This window comes from Clarias gariepinus, chromosome 22, assembly GCF_024256425.1.
Source record: "Clarias gariepinus isolate MV-2021 ecotype Netherlands chromosome 22, CGAR_prim_01v2, whole genome shotgun sequence".
Taxonomy (NCBI): Eukaryota; Metazoa; Chordata; class Actinopteri; order Siluriformes; family Clariidae; genus Clarias; species Clarias gariepinus.
Genome location: NC_071121.1, coordinates 20,131,653 through 20,154,098, shown reverse-complemented (window position 1 = coordinate 20,154,098; position 22,446 = coordinate 20,131,653). Strand labels below are relative to the sequence as shown.

At 37.9% G+C, this 22,446-nt stretch overlaps 1 protein-coding gene across 1 annotated transcript in view; it reads left to right on the top strand.

Annotated features, from left to right (window-relative positions):
* mical1 (microtubule associated monooxygenase, calponin and LIM domain containing 1) overlaps window positions 1-22,446 on the top strand; it is a 39,075-nt gene that overhangs the window by 7,067 nt on the left and 9,562 nt on the right. The window contains exons 2-18 of the mRNA XM_053482546.1: window positions 7,133-7,406; window positions 7,518-7,725; window positions 8,848-8,958; window positions 9,060-9,155; window positions 10,284-10,439; window positions 10,854-10,954; window positions 11,830-12,087; window positions 12,529-12,644; window positions 12,890-13,016; window positions 13,199-13,277; window positions 13,424-13,571; window positions 15,017-15,213; window positions 18,210-18,298; window positions 18,471-18,536; window positions 18,894-19,077; window positions 19,385-19,476; window positions 19,888-20,791. Of these exons, the coding sequence (XP_053338521.1) occupies window positions 7,146-7,406; window positions 7,518-7,725; window positions 8,848-8,958; window positions 9,060-9,155; window positions 10,284-10,439; window positions 10,854-10,954; window positions 11,830-12,087; window positions 12,529-12,644; window positions 12,890-13,016; window positions 13,199-13,277; window positions 13,424-13,571; window positions 15,017-15,213; window positions 18,210-18,298; window positions 18,471-18,536; window positions 18,894-19,077; window positions 19,385-19,476; window positions 19,888-20,791 (3,193 nt within the window). The 5' untranslated portion in view covers window positions 7,133-7,145. The remainder of the gene's footprint in view (window positions 1-7,132; window positions 7,407-7,517; window positions 7,726-8,847; window positions 8,959-9,059; window positions 9,156-10,283; window positions 10,440-10,853; window positions 10,955-11,829; window positions 12,088-12,528; window positions 12,645-12,889; window positions 13,017-13,198; window positions 13,278-13,423; window positions 13,572-15,016; window positions 15,214-18,209; window positions 18,299-18,470; window positions 18,537-18,893; window positions 19,078-19,384; window positions 19,477-19,887; window positions 20,792-22,446) is intronic.

Genomic DNA, 22,446 nt, shown 5'->3' with positions numbered 1-22,446 from the left:
TGTAAGAACTCTCTCACGCGGAGAGCAAGAGTTTACACAATTATACCCGCTGTTGCAGGAGAGAGGTTGATTCTACGGCAGCTGTTTACGGGAGTGTAGTCCAGTGCGGGCAATGCTTTGTGGGTAATGCAGTCCAATGTGCTTGAACGCGGAAATGTGAGATGAGCTGGAATATAGAGCCTGAACCTGTTTTCTTTTAGTAGTTTTTGGTTTGATTTAAGTACGAGATCCACCCAGAAGTTTGTAATATCGCCTGACAACGCAGAAAATAAAAGAATGGACATGCATCGACTCGTTTGTCTTTCCCATCGCTGCATGAATTAACGGGCTGTTGCACTGCCGCGAAAAACGATAAAATAAAGCAGAGAAGCTAACACCGCGTTCTAGCAACACACACTCAATCAGGAATTGGACCCAAAATCACAAGATCTGGCGAAGCGTCGGAAATGGCATGGGCAGACTCAATGACTGAGCGATGTGAAGCGCCATCTTGTCTCCAAACTGCAACCAAACTAGCTTCGCGACCTCTGTTTTCTTCCGACAGAGAATAAAAATTATCGAATGTTTTATCGAACACATTTTTTATTGATATCGATCACGTGTCTATCGCGATACATATTGTTATCGTTTTATCGCCCAGCCCTAGGCTCTCATGAGGACTGTCCCTCAAGCAAAGGAAGAACAAGAGCTACATCTGCTGCGAGGATACATTTATTAGAATCAGTACCTAAGAAACTGTCAATTTATAGCACCTGAGATTAGAGACTAAATAAATGTTTTTTCGGAGTTTAAGCAGCAGATGTATTTCAGCATCCACTCTTTAGAGAAGACTGCATGAGTCAAGCCTTCATGGTCGAATTGCCGCAAAGAAATAATTTAGGGCTGCAACTAACGATTATTTTGATAATCGATTAGTTGGGCGATTATGTTTTCGATTAATCGATTAATCGGATAAAACCTAACCGCTTCTTAAATTTGATATTTTGCTTATAACTATTTAAAAAAAAAACATAAATCAGGGTATTATTTATGTATAAAAATAAACTTGTAAAAATGCAAAAGCCACATATAGAGCCACACATATATAATCTTTAATTTTGACATTTTAAACCTTAAATGAAATGTAGTATATAATATACAGTTTATATATATATATATATATATATATATATATACACACACACACACAATATATATATATATATATATATATATATATATATATATATATATATAGTTTAAAAAAATACCCTGATCTATTCAGTTGATAAGATATAAACAGCTAAAATAATGTAATTTTGTATAATAAAACTATGTATGCATAAGTAAAACCACAGTAAATTACAAGTTAACTTTGTAGTGGACTATAAAAAACTGTAGAAAAGCAAAAAGCTAATGGTCACAAATGTACTGTTATTTGCGTTCGCTGAAAACCACAACAATCACTAAATGTAATATTCTGCTGTTATTTGCACCGTGTAATTTAAGATAATCTAAAGTCGCGCCATTTAACTAATCACTATTGCTCATGAGGTGATTGCGCAATGTGATGCTCGCGAGTAGCACGTGAACAGATCTAGCGCGACTGTCCCGAAGTTAGCAAACAGTTTAAACAAAAGCACTTAAACTATACAACTTTTACACGATAAAGAGATACAGTTTTTACTGACCCTGCTGACGTTTCGCCATCCGTAACACCAACATGTTTTCTTTTTAAGTGTTCGTGCATGACATGCCATGAAAGCTCGGTCTTGCATAGTGTGCAGGTTACCGTCTTCTTAGAGGCGTTTAATGTAAATCACTCCCATACCTTGGAGGACTCGGGGCGCGCGCTTTTTCCTGCAGACGCTTCTGTAACCTCCATTGCGCGAGCGGCTGTGTATCTGTGTGTATTTGTGCATCTTGTGGTCGCGCGCCTCAGTGACGTGAGCAGCCCAACTAATCGATAACGGCATTCGTTGACAACGAATTTCATTATCGATAATTATCGATTTTATCGATTAGTTGTTGCAGCCCTAAAATAATTACTTCAAAAGAAAAACAAGCAGAAGAGACCTGATTGGGCTAAGAAACACAAAGACTGTGTCTGTGTCATTTGGTTCTAACCACCAAGTCTTTGTTACACATAGAGAAGAGGAATGTGTGTGTAATATAAATATAATAGGGATTAGAATCACCAGTCACATCCCAGTAGGACACATCACAATACCTAGATGCTGATTCAAACAGAAATGGCAATTCTATATGTATCACTATTTTATAATTATTCTGATTTGATATTGCTTTTCCCGCCTATTTTTTGTTACAATTTTAAACTTTTAAAAAGTTAATGATTTTATTTTAATGGTTTTCTCACTTAAAAAACAAGGGCAGCATTTAAGCAATACTTACTAACTTCGGTTACAAGAGTTTAACATTTAACTAGGCAAAATTAATCTCTATCCTCAATTATTATTTATAATACTTTGCCAAACTTGGAAAATAATTTACCCCTACCACACTGGATAAAAATGTATAAATAGTTAAGAGTGTGCTGCCTATAGGATCATAATGAAACAGCAAAGTTTTACCTTCTCAAAGTCTCAAAACTCAACTTGACTGAGAGCACACGGGTGCGTGCGGCTTCGAACACAGGCATGCAGGGGCTTCTAACAGGGTCTTATGGCATTTTAAGACTGCTCCAAGCGTATGTAATGAGTCGGTGTAAGACTAATTAGTTCAAGGATTTTAGAGAAAAAGGCTGCCACACGGGATAAAAATAATTTACTTCTACCACACCGGATAAAAATGTGTAATGGATAATTTTGGGGTTAGAGGCTTGTGGCTTATGATAATGTAACACCATAAAGATTCACGTCTGTGGCTCCATTCAGAACCTTTTGCACTTCTGAACTTCTTTTCTGGATGTATTGCTTTCTTTGGAAATACACAGACATGCACGTACGTTTGTGTCTTAAGTACAGTACATGCAAAAAACTGCTGTAGAGCAAGGATTTCTTCACAAAAAGGTTTTCTACATTTAAAAAGTTAATCCAAAAAGCATAAAACAGTAATTAATAAAAGTCAATAATCGGTGTGGCAACCCTTTGCTTAAAATATAGCCTCAGGAAAAATTTAATGTTGCGTATAATGAAATTAGCTCCTTAGTTTTACTGAACATTTTGCAGAACCAGTGACAGTCCTTCTGATGACTTTGTCGCACCTGCTTCTTTCATCATGCATGCAAAATTCAGAAACTCTTTTTTTATTGTTTGTTTGAAAAGTGGTCTTTTACATAATATGCAGACTACGGATATTTTCCTCTAAGAATTTTTTTTTTTTAATGTTTGGAAATCAGGTATATTTTGCTATTGTCCAAAAGTCATAAACATGTACTGTATGACCAAAAAAAAAAAAACAGGACTTTTGCACAGTGTGTGTGTGTGTGTGTGTGTTTTGCCTAGGATATCTTAGGATATCTTGGTTATTGTGGATAAGGAAGGTTAGGCAAACTCAACATCAAAAACAGTCAGACTAACAGATTTTTCTAAGCTTGGTGGTTAAGTGTGATCTTCTCAATGAATGGCACAGCTTGATTGTGTTGAAGGAAATGGATTACAACAGGAAGTGTATTCAAGAGAAGAAATGTGCCAATCCATTACAGATTAATGATTTGATATGGCGAATCCAGAGAAAAAGGAAATAGCCCAAAAAAGTATTTATATATTTCCTGACAAAACATCCATGATTACCTGTGATCCTGAATAAAATATCTGACTGCAGTTCAAAAAACAAATTGAAACATTTTATGTTTACTTATAATTAAGGCAAAAGAGAAAAGTATTTCAGAGATTGTATAGTTTTGAGAATGTTATATATTAGGGAAAATACAGATCATAGACCTAGAGAATCACCATGTACCAGACCATTGTACAACTTTGAATAAGCATCAAGTTATTTTGCTGTTGAACTAAACACTCATTTTCAAGCCTCTATTAAGCAGCTCATGGTCTTGATACTGACTTTAAATAAATTTCACATTACCATTTTCTGTCTTCAGACTGTCTGTCTCACCCCCCACTCCCACATCTAGTTAAAATGTAAATAATTAGTCATAACGTCTGCTTACTAAAAATGGATACGTAACAGTCAGGAGGCAATGTATCATCCCGGTTTAAGGTTGCTTATCTCTGTGTCACAGTTTCCTTGTATATATTTATGCTCTCTTGTTTCCTTTTTTGGATTTGTAAAATCCCTTATCTAATTAATAATAAATAAAAAAAACAGTAGTAGTACAGTCGTTGAAATATTTATCCTGAACAGATGCACATCTAACCCGAGGCCATCGAGCATGTTCAGTATATGCACACAGCTGTTTCGAACATGCTGCTACAGACTTTGTGATCATCACAGTTCCAGGAAGTGTTCATGCTTTTTATAGCTAGTCTTCAATAACCACATAGCAAGATAACAGAAGCTTGTAATAACAATGACACTTTGAAACCTTGCGTTTTATACTGTTTGGCAATATGCTCTGTAACTGTTGTATTGCTCATGAAGATTTAGGTCGTTGCAAAACTTCCTGTATTAATTCACGAACACGTCTCCAATGTCAAATTATATAAAAGCTAAAACACGACAAAAAGCCGGAGAAGACTAAGTTAGCTGTTAGCTGTTGATTGTTATGGCAGAGCTGAGCGTTGATGGTGTGTGTGTGGGGGTGTTTCTTGATATATGAGGTCACTATAGGAGGAATAGCTGATTTGCTTGCTTAGGACCCGCCCAATACAATAATAAAAAAAATGGCAATGTGACTAAAAAGTGAATTTTGCATAATGGGTCCCTTTTTAGAAATACATTATATGTAAACAGACCTTTACATTTTTAGGGGAATATCCTTGGTCTTTGTTTTCCATGGAATTGACCGCCTTTACCTTGTCTAAGTTGATCTTTGCTTCTCCAATTAACAGTAGATAATGGTTAGGAAGTGGTGTTACTTCAGGAAAGCAGTTTCCCTCGTCTGACTCATTACTGATGAAAAAAAAAAAAACGTGAACTCTTTTATCTAATGCCCCCCTACTGTGTAATGACATGCACTTTGTGGAAATAATTAACGCAAAGCAGAGGTGAGTCCTGAGAGACCATGCTGATTTATAGTAGACTGTTTCCTAAATAGCCCTGGGAAGAGAGTCAGCAGAAACAGAAAAGAAAAAATTGGAATCTTTTCCTTATTTGGACAACATTGGTGACTAGTAAAACACTGCATCTTCATCATGCATTACTCATAAAGGTGCCCCATTTTTTTTTTTTTTTTTTTAACTTTTTTTTCAGTTTGCAGATGTGTACAGCTAAATGTAGAAATTAGATTGACTGTGCAGTTTCACATACCCATTGTGTGGCTTGTCTTAAATAGGAACAAATGTTTCTTAAGATATGTATGGTGGTGGGTGTAGTCACAGCTTTCATTATTAATAACCGGATTAAGAGTTACAGTTATCTTGGTTGTTCTAGTTTTTGATTTGAATTGTGTTTTAGGTAGTAAATACTTTATACTACTAAAGCAAATACCAGAACCAGCTAACAGTGTATTTGTTTGTTTTGCATGTTCCAATATATGAACAGTTTGAACATTTAAACGGTTGTTTTGTTATAAATTGTGACATTTAGATTTAATCTAAGCTGCATTTCTTTTAGGTACTACCACCTTGTCTGTGTGAACACCTGAGGTACTGGAAATGATGTATTTGAGGCAAATATAAGTAGTTAGACCTTCAGACAGAAAAACACAGCTTATGTTGTTTATAGCTTGCTAACTTTTAACAGCATTCCATATTACTGTAAGGACATCAAGTGTATCTAGACCTACTACTCTCACCAAATACTACTTTTCTTATTTGAAAGTCATGGAAAAGGAGATTTTAGCGCCTAGTTTTTGGCATTTTACAGTACAAGCTGTAACAGATAGAAGAAGATAGCAAGTGCAGGCAAGGGAAATTCGGTTTCGTTACAGTGTTCCTGGCAGTGTTAAAGGAACAAAATCTTGGCAAGCCATTACTTACTGTACGTAAAGTAGAGTTTAGGTGAGGTGTTTCAGGCACCTTAAAAAGAATTACAATGGTTGGCTTACACTAGAACTGGATCAGACATGTCGAAATGAAGAGACCCCGGGCCAGATTCAGAAGCAACTGGAGAGATTATACCTTATTGTTGATTTAGGAATGTCTAGGGCACCCCAGCTACTCCTGTTTTTCTCCTCCTAACGTATAGAAAAGTATAGAAAAGTCTGGCCCGATCTTATGTTATGGGCATTATAGTACATATTTAAAGTTGTACTGTTCTGGTCAGGAAGTTTGGTTCCATGAGGATCCAAGTAAATACTGTAGAATACTATAACTAGCGATGGTGGATTTTCTACAATGACTTGTTTGGTTCAAATTAATGGAACAGGCAGCACATTGTTAAAGTCTTATAGCAGAAAAATTACTTCAGAGATATGGAACTTGTACAGGTTTAAAAAGTAATTGAAAAGAAAACGCATTCTTTAGAGGACATGGATGTTTTTCTCTTCACACTGAACCCTGAATGAAAACTGATGACTGTTGTAATCATTTTGTCTGCCTAAACCCTATGTGTGTACTTTTTAAATGACCCTTTTCATTATTAACTTTTTTTCTACCTACCCAAGTACACTGCAGTATGTTATCATGTATAGTATCTAAGACTCATTGCTCTTGCATTGCTTTAATTGCTAAATTGCTTTTAGATGGACCTTGCAGCTTAAACATTATACTGAAATTTGATGTTGCAATAAATTAAAAGAGAACTTATTGGTAAGGGGAATACTTTATCTATGTCTGATTAGGACAGTTTAGATAAACAGCGACGATGCAATCTGTTTTGCAAGTTCAAAGGTCAATGTCATTGTCTGGTGAATTTATTCAGAACATTGAACAACTATTATTGTGTTTGACAATCTTGTGCATCTGTTCAGGAGAGCCTATTAGGTCCCTCATTGTTTTATCTAATCTGTGGAAGATTATGGCCTTTGTGTGCTCTAATGATGATTACGCTTGTCTTTTTCACAATCAAAATCTAACACCAGTCAGAAACCATGTACTAATGTAAACTCCTATTATGTGGACTTGTCTTCCAGGCCATTCTACAGCATGACTAATCGGAAGGAGTCTGATAATTTGAGTCATGCCGCGTTTGACCGCTTCATGCTCGCTCAGACGTGCAAAGATGTTCAGCAGAATTTTAGTGAGCTCTGTCGCCACCTAGAGATAAATACCCAGGACTATCGCCAAGTTTACAGTAATCTGAAAGAGAGGCTGAACTACTGGAAAGCAAAAGAACTCTGGCAGAAGATTGACAAAAGGGCAGCACACCCAGACTATGACCAGGGCAAGCCCTGTGCCAAGACCAAGGTATGAAATATCTACAATTACAGTCAGAAAATAACATTGTTAATATGAGTAATTTAGAATTTTTTTTTTCAACAATTCTCCATTCTCTTTTTTTGTCTTTGTCTTTTACAGTGTTTAATCTTAGGAGCAGGCCCATGTGGCTTAAGGGTAGCTATAGAGTTGGCTCTTCTAGGTGCTCAGGTCGTGTTGTTGGAAAAGAGAACTTCATTCTCCAGGAACAATGTTCTGCATCTTTGGCGGTACACGATCCGAGATTTACAAAATCTTGGTGCGAAGAAGTTCTATGGCAAATTCTGCTCTGGTTCTCTCGACCACATTAGTGAGTGTCATGATTTTAAACATAGCTTTTGCAAATTAGTTAAAAAACAGCCATATTGACAAATGACAAACCTAATTCATTATACTTATTAATATTCAAATAGTAGCTTTGCGCTTGGACATCTCCATGTAAATGATATATTAATTTATGATGTGTGTGTGTGTGCATGTATATATATATATATATATATATATATATATATACACACACAATATAAATCAGAAACTCTATCCAAAATACAGGGTATAATATAGAAGTTAGATGCATTGGCTGTAATAAAACTCATCACACATAAATACTTTGCATGTATTACTGTAGGAAAAGCGGTAGTCAAGGTTGTCTTTAACAAGGAGGTTTTGTATCTGGGGATACTGTATCTGAGAATTAAGTAGTTTTGTCAATGCTAGAGTACGCAAGTAATACTCAATGCCTACACCCAAATCTCCTGTAAGAGCCCGTAACAAAATAATTTTACTGTAAGTGGAATCATACAGAATAGCTCTCTTATGCAGTCAGAAAAATAAAAAAGCTAGCATAGCCAGATTAAAATATTATTTGTCTTTGTGAGATTTAAGGAGAGATAATCACATTTTGCACACAAAATACAATGTGCATTACAACATTACAAACTTGGTTAGAAGAAGAAGATGCTCATATAATATTGACTTCTTTGGTGTTATATTGATGTCCTTAGGTAACTAGCTTCAGTTTGATATTAGGTACTATTTTGTTCATCAAAACTATGGGACTAAAATGCCGTTGCGTGACCTTAAAAGAGCTTTGCTTAAGCAAATGGTCAAAAGTCTTAATGAACTGAAATTCAAATTAAAATTTGTATTTGTCACATACACAGTGTTGTATAAAAAGCAATGTTGTATAAAAATGGGCCAGAATTTCTCAATTCCTCAACAATCTCTTTTGCTTCATTTTTGTTAAATAATTGTTGCTGTCCAGCTGAGTTTGTATTTGCCTAATACAAAGAGAAGACCTGCTATGATCAGATGATTTTTTTATTGTTTTTCACAAAAACATAGAATTAAAACAGGACATACACATGACTGTATATATCAGTATATTTCCTGACCTTGCCTGTTTGTATGTGTGATTGTTTTGCATTTGCAGGTATCCGCCAGTTGCAGTTAATATTGCTGAAGCTGGCTCTGCTCTTGGGAGTTGAGGTTCACACTGGAGTGACCTACAATGGTTTGATTGAACCCCAAGCATCAGGAACAGGTACATAATTAGTTATTATATAAAGCTTACTTGCATGTTTGTGCTAGCAAGTAGCAAGTGTGAAGCAAAGCTTAAAAAAATAAACTCGGGTTCTTCTTCAGGTTGGAGAGCTTTACTGCATCCTGAGTCGCACCCTGCTTCTTCATATCAGTTTGATGTTTTCATCTCCGCCGGAGGAGGAAGATTTGTACCCGATGGTAAGTTTTGTCAGTCTATGAATGCTGTCCGAATTTACCTGATATTTACATAATTAAAGGCAAAAGCTCACATTCAAATGATGTTGTTTTAGTCCCTGGGTTTAATCACAGCCTAGGATTGTCCAAGTAATCCGTGTAGCTTGCGGTATGGAAAAAGGGCTATATATATATATTAGGGATGCACCGAAATGAAAATTCTGGGCCGAAAACGAAAATGGCTTCATTAAAAAACATGTTTAAAATATTTTCTTTTTGTTTGTATTAAAAAAATCTTGCATATTGCAACTTTGCTGTCCTCATCTGAAACTTTGAAGTGCTTCCAAACCGCCGACATACTCCGTGTTTGATGCGTAATGACAGCGCGAACGAGACGGGAGGATGGGAGAGGCGTGGCGACAATTTCGGCTTTTATTTTCGGCGCTTTCTTACGTTTCGGCCGAAACCGATAATGCTATTTCGGCCGAAATTTTTCGGCGGCCGAAATTTCGGTGCATCCCTATTATATATATATATATATATATATAAATATATATATATATATATATATATATATATATATAATTTTCCATATTTTTTATAGTATTCTAAAAGTATGTATTCTCAGAGGGATATTATTTATAGCTGCTGTTTGGACTTTTTTTGTGATTTGAATATTAAATCACTCTCTATCATGGATGCAGTGCAATGCTTCTATTTTTTGAAAGATTTTGATTGTGTCAGCTGAAAATTATGAGACCCTGATCAGGATAAAGATGATAATGGATGAAAGATAAATAAATGAAATGTTTTTTTTTTTAAGGTAGTAAAATTTTAGTGCATTTTGTCAGGTATTAAAAAAACTCACATGAAGAATTGTATGTAAAGTTTGTATTGTATGTTGCTGCCATATACTGACCATAACTGTTATCAGATTGTGTCAAAAATGTAATTGTTCGAAATGTGTAAATATGTATTGCCATGATATTCCATTCCACTAATGTATAGTCACATCTCTAAACAGAAAATGAAGAAAACTGAGAATTTTTAGCCATTGATGTTCTGGTAATTTGCATGTTGTGTGTGTGTGTGTGTGTGTGTGTGTGTGTGTGTGTGTGTGTGTGTGCGTGTGCGTGTGCGCTTCTGCATCAGGGTTTAAGATTAAGGAGCTGAGAGGAAAGCTGGCCATCGGCATCACCGCTAACTTTGTTAACCACCGCACTGCGGCCGAGACTCAGGTGCCAGAGATCAGTGGCGTGGCACGCATTTACAACCAGAAATTTTTTCAGGAGCTTCAAACAAAAATGGGTATGGAATCAGGACATTGTGGAACTGTGGCCTTAAAAGTGCACTCAAGCTTACGTACAGTCAGATGCACATACTGTAGTTGACATATTTACTTCTTAATGTACATGCTACTATTAATGTACGTATACTGTATATACTGTCAGGCAGACATTTGGACTCAGTCAGGTAAGTTCTGACTGAGTAATCTGATTGGATAAGAGGCATTCCAAGAGTGGTGATAATGGATGGTAACAGCACTGGGGCATTATGTATTACTCTGCATCACAGGTGTTCTAACCTTTAATGTCTTTATTATTTTTCTGAATTATTAATAGTAGTTAAGCCCTTCCATGAGAAGGTGGGCCAATTTTTCGACTCTTATTATTTCTTTTTAATAATTCCTTCTTTAATTTTTTTTCTTCTCTGATTGATCAGGCATTGATTTGGAGAACATAGTCTACTACAAAGATGACACTCATTACTTTGTAATGACAGCCAAGAAAATTAGCCTGCTGAAGAAAGGGGTCATCAAGCAAGTAAGGCCAGGACACGCACTAACATTTAATTCATAACACTGATCAAAACTGAGCACACTATATTTCAGTATGGCAACACACAAACAATGACAATGTGGATATGCACATGCACAGAGACTGGGTTTTTATTCAGTTTACATTCGTTCGATTGACTGGGTTCTGCTGTAACCTCCTGCAGCCGGAGGTCTAGAGAGAGCTGATTGCCACATTAATCACGTCTCTACAGTCCATCAGGGGCGTCTGTGAGCTCACGCAAGCGGAAGGAGTGGATAGCGCTGTCCTCTCAGTGTTTTACGCCGCCTCCAACAGTCCGTGAAAAAGATGCTGTAGACTGGCGTCACGTGGTTCGGAGAAAACACGTGATAATCTTCGGCCCTCCCGAATGAGTGGTAGTAGTAGCCTTAATGTGGAGCGCCCCTTAGTGATGGGGAGGAATTGGACACAACTAAATTAAGGAGAAAATCTGAAAATAATAAATAAAATAAAAAAAGATTTGTTAGCTTCAAAATTATTTAGCATCACTGTAATATGTACCATTTCTGATACATACTTAAGTAGACAACTCGATAAACTGCATAAACAGCAATATAAAATAATGTAATTTAAACAAACAGCTATTTCAAATATAAATAGAAATATTTTGGTTGATTCTGTCTTTTTTGGCTAAGTTACGCTGACGTTGTAGACTTTAATTAAATCAGTAAACCCGCAAACCGTATTAATGGTGAACAATAAACCATATCTTTCAAATAAGTGATTTGAACTAAAAAGATACATTCAGAAAGTATATACACAATGTCTCGCCTCTTTTAATGATGGTTATTAAGAAAACATCAAGTTAACTGTACTTTAATAGTGTTGTTTCTTTCTCACAGGACTATGCTAATGCTGAACAACTGTTAGCACTTGCTAACGTTAACACGGAGGCTTTGCTGAAGTACGCATATGATGCTGCTATGTTTTCTACGGGCCAAAACCTTCCTAACCTTGAATTCGCAAAGAATCACAAGGGAGAGGAAGACGTAGCCATGTTTGACTTCACCTCCATGCACCGTGCGGAGAACTCCTCGATGGTGATGGAGCGCAAAGGCAAGAAACTCCTTATCGGCCTGGTGGGAGACTGCCTGGTGGAGGTACGTGAGTTAAATACTGTATACACATACACGTACACTCTCTTACAGTATGGGCTAATCTTTCTCTGATAGCTGTATAAACGTACAGCTGCATTGTTTGTATTTCCTTGTTTTAGCCTCATTGATAAGTGGTTTTCTTAAGGCTACGCTGCTGTTTAGTCCCAATCCCACGAATTCTTTAACCATTATGAGTGTAGAAATGCTTTTACTCTATTAAACATAGCTGTGAATTCTACTGTTTGTTTCTTTTCTTTACAATTCGATTTCACAAGGCGATCAGGATCATGGTTCACCATTATACAACAAGCTGCTTAGTTGCTTTCTTTTCTTGATACAGGACACTTTCTATGACGCTTTTCATACAGAGTAACATTACATGTTTTATTATAACACTTGATATAAGCACATGTTCCTCCTTGTAACAATGCAGTTTGTGTGTAGCCCTTTTGGCCCTTGGGGACAGGAATCGCACGAGGTTTCCTGGCTGCTTTTGATGCTGCGTGGATGGTGAGGAGCTGGGGAAAAGGAACACCACATATGCAGATTCTGGCAGAAAGGTACTACAAAGCGATGCGAGTACTGATTATGTACCGATATTAAGTACATTCTTTTCCAGTGTTTGTTGGGTGTTGTGGTTGTGCTACATGAGTCATTTCAATAGGAAATGAAAAACACACTAAGTAGCCCTCACTGATTACCAGTGCACCACTTTGTGACCACATTGTGACCACATCCATCTCAAGCAGTATTTATTTAAATACAGTACTGATCTTATCTCTTCCTCTTTATTTAAATGAAACAGGGAAAGTGTGTATCAGTTACTATCACAGACCACTCCTGAGAATACGAGCAAGAACTACTCCGCCTACAGCATTAATCCGAGCACCCGTTACCCTAATGTGAACATGTTCTCCATAAAACCTACACAAGTAAGAATATAAAATATTTACTTTGGGCACTAAACCTTTGGTCATGTTTGTTTTTAAACCACATTTTCACGTTTGCTAGTGGTGGAATGTATTAGTTGCAATGGATTTCATCCCTAAATGAGTAGTGTAGCAATAAAAAAGTTGTGACATTCATGGTGTATGATATGTAACATGTTCTTTAGGTGCAGCATCTGTATAAGGTTGAGGCCAACTTGGATACCAGCCAAAAGAAAAAAGTTCCATTACGTACTAATAATCAAGGTATGTTACAGATCTTATGCCCGTCATTGCACAATATATATATATATATATATATATATATATATATATATATAAACTTTTATAAATATTTAAAAGAAATAAAGCATTAAACCTGGTGAATAATGGGATCTGTGTGTTGTGTGCAGCTTCTCTGCGACGTGTATCAGATCTGCTGACCTGGTGTCAGAAACACACAGCCTGGTGCGAGAGGGTTAAGGTGAAAGACTTGAGTCAGTCATGGAGATCTGGCCTGGCACTCTGCGCCCTGATCCAGCACTTCAGACCCAAACTCATGTAAGGTTTTTTTTTTGACAAAAACAACTTACAAACACGAATTCAGCTAGCTGGCGGCTTTAAAGTAAAGGAAAACAAACAAACAAATGAACCTGAACTTTACCTTTGAAAGGAATCGTGACAGAGCACTGTTTCTGTGTAGAGCCGAGTGTGTGTCTGTGTGTGTGTCTGTGTGTAGAGGCACGGTGTCAAATTAAGAGTGCGCTCACACATAAGGACAGGCTGAAACAGAGAGGGAGAAAATGAATTTTCCCACACCCACAATTCCGCAGCGCAAGAGAGAGAAAAAGCATTGGCTCAGTTGTGATCACGTGACGCTCGGCGTCAAAACAAAAAGCGCATGCGTGATACTCATTTCTCGTAAACCAAGACTTGTTCGTTTTTCAAGTCAAAATTTCTTAAAAATCTTTGCTCGTCTTGCGGAACACTCACAAACCGTGTTACTCGCAATTCGAAGTTTCACTGTATTTAATTTTCATGTAAAAACACATTGTTTAAGCAAAGATATAATGAAATGGTTTTCCTTTTTTCTTATTTGCATATACTTTTTGAACACACTCACACATTGCACACAGACACACACAACAGGACAGAGTGAATAAGTTTTCTTAGAATCTGAAGTGATTATATTAGTTTATATCTCAGTGCTGTTTTTCAGTGTGTTTGGTGTTGATTAATTTTCTGAAACAGTGGCTCTGACAGTCGTGCTGCCTGCGGGGCAAAACACTCTTTATAACCACCTTAGTAACAACTCGTTCACAGGGACCGAATAATAAATGGATTCTAAAAAGGTGCAATTGTTTTACAAAAAAAAGTATTGATTGAGGTGGTGAAGCTTTTTCTTTGTATGCATACCCGTACTTATCAACCCTAGCACCACTGAGTGTGGCCTGTGTGTCCGGTCCACTACCACAGGAAAGCCAATACAGCACAAATCAGTAAATAAAGTCAATGATGTCTATGATAGAAAGGTATTGGAACCCCCAGTACAACACTGCTTACCATGCACAGGGCCCAGCATGCACAGAGCTCAATATCCTGGTCCCAGACACCCCCAGAGGTCTTGTAAATCATACCCCAAGGGTTCAGAACCGCCCCCGGCAGCACAAGGGGAACTTTGGTTTTAATGTTAACTAAAGATTTTTTTAAATGTGGTATTCCATTATAAATAAATATTTGGTAGCATCAAAAAATTGGTGTGGTGCAAGAAGAATAAAACTTGTGCTGTTATTAGAAAACAATCCACATTTATATATCATTTTATAGATACTGTATATAAAAGCATCACTGTGAGATTTTATTTACATTTTTAAACTCTCTCGCATATTAAGTATTTGACAGACTGCAATATGTGTACAGATTGACGCAAGTACTTTGTCATGTTCAAAAGACCCAAGCTGTACCATCTGCTATTTTCCAAGCTGATGCGTTTCTTTCTCTTGCAGAGACGTGTCCACTCTGGCTGAAGATAATGCCACGTACAACAACCAGCTGGCCTTTGACATTCTCCAGAAGGAGTTTGGCATCACCCCCATCATGTCTGCTAGTGCCTTCGCCTCTAGCAAGGAGATCGATCAACTGTCTGTGGTGCTCTACCTCACTCAGGTCCACAATGCTTTCAGTGAGACTCCCAAACCAGCAGGTAGATTTCTAATCAGCACTGGTATGACATTTGAAGACTTGGTGTTACAAAGCTGTAGTAAAAGGCTAAAGGGTAAAAATTTAATTTCCAAAGATCCATCAGTAACTCAAACATATGATGGTGTGTCTCACAGTCCCAGGACTCGGTAACCATAGTGTCTTTAAACAGATGTCATAAAAAAGTGTATTTAGCCTTTTTTCATTAATAGCAAGCTAACCGTCTTTGTTTACGTCTGGCAGTGGAGAGTTTGCTCACAGATTGGAGCCCTAATGAGCAAACAAGAGGTGAGGAAAATTTAAAAAGATGAAAACTTGAGAGGATCGATCCAAACTCAAAAGTGAACTCATCCTATTTTTGTAATGGTTATTGATTCATAAATCGTTATGGAATGTGTTGAAAGGATGAGAAGATTCTGAATAGATGTCAGAATGAACATCTTTATTATTTTTAGCTCTTTCATTACAAACACATACAGTACCACTGCCACTTCCTTATACGGAAAACTATTTCATGTCACGCATTTATAGAAAGTGCATTTGTGCCACTCACCAGCTGTTGGCTTTGCCATCTGTTTAAACTGCACAGAGGATATGAGACTATCAGGGCAATGCTCAATCAACTGTGACTGATGTTAGATTCAAAGCTGGCTCGTAGTTCATGGTGCAACACAGAATAATAACCTTCAAGCTTTAGCAGTTTTTAATCAGTTTAAATATAACATGTTGTGTGTGTGTGTGTGTGTGTGTGTGTGTGTGTGTGTTCAGGTCATGTCCTTCTCCTATCCAATCCGTATGCATACATACAGTGAGACAAGGTCTGTTTGAACAGGGCTATACACACTACAGTGGTGTGAAAAGAACAGAATTGTACATTAAATGACCGCAAGGTGCAGCAAAAAATAATGAGTACATACAGTAACTAATTATACAGAACAGCAGAAGTTTGACAATAATTATGTGAAGGTGAGCAGACTGATTTTGTAAATTATATGTCATTGCAGAGCGTCATAATTACCGGCATGAACAATTATTTAGATGAAAGTCTAGAAAGATCATAGTAAGAGGTAAAATGCTATGTTGCAGATTGTGTTGGGGTGTATACAGTGTTTGTGTGGAGGCACTTGGTCATTTTCCAATGCTGGAGGCTTTGCAGATGCAGCCTAAATGCACCGAGTGAAAGTACAAGTGTCTCATCATCAAGGTACTGTCTCTTTAAGAGCTCTTTTCCCAGCATGCACTGCTGTGAATGGGCTGTTCTGTACTGTGATGTGTCTGCGTCTCAAGTGCTGCTGCACCAGAACACGCAGCATTTCGGAAACCTGGAGCTTGAGAGGGAAATGGCTCGTCTGGGCTAGGGTGGGATTCTCCCAACCCTACTACAGCTGACACGCACACACACACACACCACACGCACCACACACACCACACACACCACACACACACACACACACACTCTCTCATCCGTTCCATAAGGGAAGCTGGCGTCGTCTAAGCTGAAAAACAGGTATTAATAGATTAAGAAAGGATTTAACATGCTGGGAAATGGACTAGGTCCAAGGTTTTTTTTTTTTTTCATTTTGCTGTGTTCATCTGGAAAGCCATCCAGATGTGCAGGTAGAACTGTCACTCGAACTGAATGATGGAGATGTGGAGGTGTGTGTGCGAACAGGAGAAAGGACTAGCATCTGATGCTGTGGAGTCGGGAGGTGTCATTTTGCATTCACCTAAAATGATGATTCATGTTGTGATTATGCAAGCATTAGCTAGAAAAAAATAATAATTAAGGTCCAGAATTGCATATGTGAATTTTCTAATTATGTAATGCACAAACATAAGTTATGAGTGTTTCTTTTTCTCTAGCTAGTTCTGTTTATTGTTCCATATTATAGTTTTTTTTATAATAATCAGCTCTATTTAATACTATTAAATACTTCCATTTACATTTGTATATGTGAATTTATATTTAAAGTATATAATAATTTATATAATTTATATATAATAATCGTGTGTGTATATATATACATACATACATACATATATACGATGTAGTTAAAGAAATCCTCTTGATTTGATAAAGGTAATTTGTCTTTAAAAGACATCAACAGTTACTTTCATCTTTTATGCATGTACTCCAAAATTAACTTCCTTATAATGGATGTCTAAAGGCAGCTGTTAAGGCAGGCAATAAATATTTATGAAAACATATTTTCAAATGGTTTCATCAATTTTACAGTCAGGTATTTTATAATTCATCTCTTATATCTGTATTGAGCATTAAGAAATGAATAATTGTTATTTTGCTTTTGCATTTATCATATTTGTTAATTATGCGTGTGCTGGTTTATAGTTTAAATTGAATGTTTCAGTGTTTTAAAGGGAATAAAGAACAGCTTTGGTTTTAGGGGTGTAAAAATGTTATAATCTGGATTAACATTAATAAATCATTTCAAAAAAAAGGACAACCACATGGACAAGCTTTTAATATTTGTAAATAATTTGATAGCCAGCATAGGCATTTTCCTTAAAATCTTCTAAGTAATCTATTTTAAAATCACTCAAAAATAATTAACACCTTCTATCAATCATTAATTGCGACTTTAAGCAACAGTGGTCGCATCGATAAGAAGCTACTAATTGAATCCCATCGTGGCCGGATCAGTAGTGTCCGAGAAATATCCAATCAGTACCTTTTGAATCAAATTATACTGTATATCGCATCAAAACTACTAGCTTATGCTTTATTTTATGCGGTTTTACGATATTACCCATTTACCCCTTTTTGTTACTGGGTTGTCAAAGGTGTTAAATGTATTATCTGTTGTAATAAACTACAGTTATGATAAAGATTAGAATGATAAACGCTAGAGCTTTTTTAAAAATATGCAATTGATGTACATTTTTCATGTTGCTGATCAATATAATTCCTGTAAGTTATTTTATATTAATCAGTTGAAATATTTACCTTGCAAACTTTTTTTTTCATGCTCTGCCCCACAGAAAAGGCCAGCTCGAAGTCTCTTTCGTTAACCCGCTCGGCTGTCTTTTTCCTGAACAAGCTCAAGCACAACTCCCTCCAGAGACGCAAGGTGGGCATCACACACGGGGCTGTTTTTACAATTTAAGCTGCCATCTTGTCTTTTTTTTTGGGGGGGTGTTTGCTTTTCTAAAAAGCAGTTGCAAATGATATTTAATTAATTGTTTATGTCTGGTTGAGTTATGTAACAAGCCCCAAATGAAGTCATGTGACTTGTCCCTTAGGAGCGTCTGGCTGCTGAGAGAGAGGAAAAGGAGCGAAATATGAGGGAGGAAGAGAAAAAGAAAGATGTGAGTACTACCTTTTTAATGGAGCGTGTGTGTGTGTGTGCGTGTGGTTAGACATTTGGATCACATGTGAGAAAGAATCCCTGCTATCACATTGTCGCTGTGCAGCGTCTTCAAAGTGCATTTTCTTCCTTTTTTCCCCTTGTTGAGCAGCACAGACAAAAATAAGGCTTATGAATATGGATGAAGTGTTTGTTTACTAATGCTCTTTAACAACCTATTTATTCATTGTACGAATCTAGATTTCTTTTTGCATGGTCATTTCTCTATTTTGTTGTCGTCAAGCTGTTTGGTGTTTACCTCGCAGTAGGTGATGGAACAGCATCGTTAACGTCGTACTCATTCTGCCTCATGCCATAGCTCGTGCCCACAGTGCCAGTGGCAGACGCAGAAAGCAGTGAGCTGTGCTACTTCTGCAATCAGGAGCTCTATGTGGTGGAGAGAGGCAGCGCTGAGGGCAAGTTCTTCCACCGCAGTTGCTTCACATGCCAGGAATGTGGTTCCACCCTGCGCCAGGGAGGATACACCTTCCACACCGAGACGGGTCAGCTATTTCACTGTTATAGGCCTTTGTTATTAGTCTGCTAACTAGTATTACTATATTGTAATTTTTTTGTGGTTTATTTAAAATCTGTCCTGTCACAATGCATGCAAGGAATGTTTATTTGTATTTTTGTTTCGTTCTGTTTTTTGCAGTAAATTCTAGCAGATGTCATTGTGCACAATGAACAAATTTTTTAATGCCTGCATAATTCCCACTCTTGCATCTCTTCTGTCCTCTGTAGACAAGTAGGATTGCATGCCAGCATGTTGTGCCAGCTTCAGCTGTTTACTTTTCGCTCTGTCCACAGGGAGGTTTTACTGCGAGCAGCATTCCGAGCCAAATCGAGAGAATGAAGAGCAGAGAGAACCGGAGCGATCGGATGAATCTGCAGGTGCAGAGGTGTGGAACATATCACAGCTAATTACACTGCGTATTAGCGCTGCCATCATTTTCAATCTGCTCTATTAGTGTCTCGATGTTGATTAATAACACGAGGGTGATCTGCATTTCTGTGGGAGATTTGCTCTACCATGGTTTATTATGAAAGATTAATTCCCATAACACAAGAAATAGCAGAATGCAGGCATGGGTTATTGCGACACATTGCGCTGGCTTGTATTTTTTGCATGCTGATGATAGTGTAATGTAGTGGCTGCAGAGAGAGGAACTATTATAAAGAAAAGAGCTGTAAGGTAGATGGATTGCATTTGGGATCATATTCTAGGTGTTTAATCACAAGACTGCTAAGGATAGAAAAGAATTTCAAATGACTATATGTAAATGTAAATGTAATGTTTTTAATACATACAGGATCTTAACAGGACGAAGGACAGTAACAATAAGCAGCCAGAGGAACAGAATGGGAGTAAAAACAAGCCCAAGGACGATCGTGTGTTTAATGCAACGCCTCAGATGTTTCGTTCTATAAAGAGAAAAAGTTCCTATAAAATATCTATAGAACCGGACTGTGATGAAACCACAGAACCCAACGCGCTCACAGAGAACGAGCAGCTTTTACCAATCAGTGCCAATGACACCGATAAGCCTGGCATACCTGCAGAAATTGATCCAGTAAGCCAGACACAGTCAGAAGACAATGATATCCAAACAGGAGAGGAGTCTTCCTGTCCTCTTGCCATCCCTGTGCCAGCGCCACGTGGTTCTCGAGTGCCCATCCCTAAACCCCGCACCATCCACAACATAGTGTCCTCACACACTGAAACCGAGGAGAACCAAGATCCGATGCCAGACCTCACTACCTGCATGTCAGCGCCAATAACCGTTCCTGAAAATGACAAGACCTCTCAAACTCCTTCTATCGGGCAAGAAAATAGCCTGAAAAAGTCCAGTGAATCCAAACCCAAACTATCACTTAAGAAGCTCCAGCTGTCAGCCGAGGAGAAAACACAGCTGATGGACTTTACTTTCAGCCAGGACTCAGACCCAGAGACACCGCCATCCTCATCATCTACGTCTTCATCCTCCAGGCCTCAGGATGGGGGAGGAGCAGAGGAGGAGGGCTACTCGAGCGGGGGAGCGCCATGGGGTCAAGTTCGACAGAAAAGGCTTCGCCGGGGTTTGAGAAGGAAAGAGGAGGTGCAGCGAGAAAGTCTGCCTCAACCGGGAAGAGTCCGATCCAAATTTTCACCCTGGAACTTGTCTTCACCTCGGCTGCAGCAACGCTTCAGTGTGCTACGGATCCCTGTGAATTCAGGTACGTTTTGTAGCCTTTAACTGTGGCAATATGTCCATTAAAGTTCATGAAAGTGTACCAATTTGTCTATTGTACACTGCCTGGTCATAAAAAAGCTTAAAGCCCACTCTCTAATATTTTGTTTTACCGTCTTTAGCTTTGATTACGGCATGGATTCACCGTGGCGTTGTTTTAGACAAGCTTATGCAATGTCATAACATTTATTTTTGTTTATAGTTCTTAAATAGATCATGCAAGAGCCAAATGACTACTTAAAGTCTTCTCCAGCAGATGCCAAATACTTTTAATGAGGCTTAGGTCAGGCTTCTGTGGTGGAAAATATATGTATAAAAAGTATAGAACCACTTTATTTTTCACAGATTAAGTTCTTGATTATGTCTGTGTCATCAGGGAAGAAAAACTCAGTTGATGTGATAACCTGGTCATTCAGTACATTGAGGTCATCAGCTGACTTCATTGTATTGCCACATAATGTTGCTGAGCCTGGATCTGACCAAATGAAGCAACCCCCAGAGCATAACACTGCCTCTAGAGGCTCACGCTCTGGGATAGACTCAATCAGACAACATGACCTTTTGTCATTGCTCCAAAGTCCAGTCTTTATGCTCCCTATCACAACGAGGACTTTTTTCTAATTAGACCTGCCAACAAATGGATTTCTTATAGACACATGACTGTTTAGTCCCAATCCTGTGAGTTTTCTTTGCATTTTATGCATTTGCTTTTGCATTCTGTTGTAATTCTGATGTACAGTGTTTTACACAGGTCTGAAATATACTTGCGCTGGTAGCCCTTAGAACCGGCTGGCATTTTTTTTATATATACTGTATAGATGGCACAGTGGCTTAGTGGTTAGCATTGTCTCCTTGCAGCTCCAGAGTCTTGGTTCGAATCCTGTTTTTGTATGCATGGAATTTGCTTGTTCTGGCCGTAGTCTGTGATTGTGTGATTGTGTAAGTGTGCGCGCGAGTGAGTGTGAGTGTGCGCCGTGCGGTGGTTTGATTCCCTGTCCAGATTTACAGTATATGGTATACATGCCCAGGTACTTTATGTCTATGTGTATAGACATACGAACAAACAGGAAAGGGGCGGTTATAAAGTTGTTATATATATATATATATATATATATATATATATATATATTAGGGATGCACCGAAATTTCGGCCGCCGAAAATTTTCGGCCGAAATAGCATTATCGGTTTCGGCCGAAACGTAAGAAAGCGCCGAAAATAAAAGCCGAAATTGTCGCCACGCCTCTCCCATCCTCCCGTCTCGTTCGCGCTGTCATTACGCATCAAACACGGAGTATGTCGGCGGTTTGGAAGCACTTCAAAGTTTCAGATGAGGACAGCAAAGTTGCAATATGCAACATTTGCTCTGCAAAAGTTTCAAGAGGGGGTCACGTGCTAAAGCACGTGACATAACAGAGAAAGTAATGGAATTCATTGCTTTAGATGACCAGCCGTTTTCAGTCGTGGAGGACATCGGATTTCGTAGGCTAATACACCACATTGAGCCGCGTGATTTTATTCAGTGCAGTATGTTCTTCATGAGAAGAGGAACTGTGTCTTCAGCCAGAAAACTGAAAAACTTTTGTTCATAAAGATAAACCTGCTTCTTTTGCTTAAATTAAAAGCAGACCAATTTAGTGTGT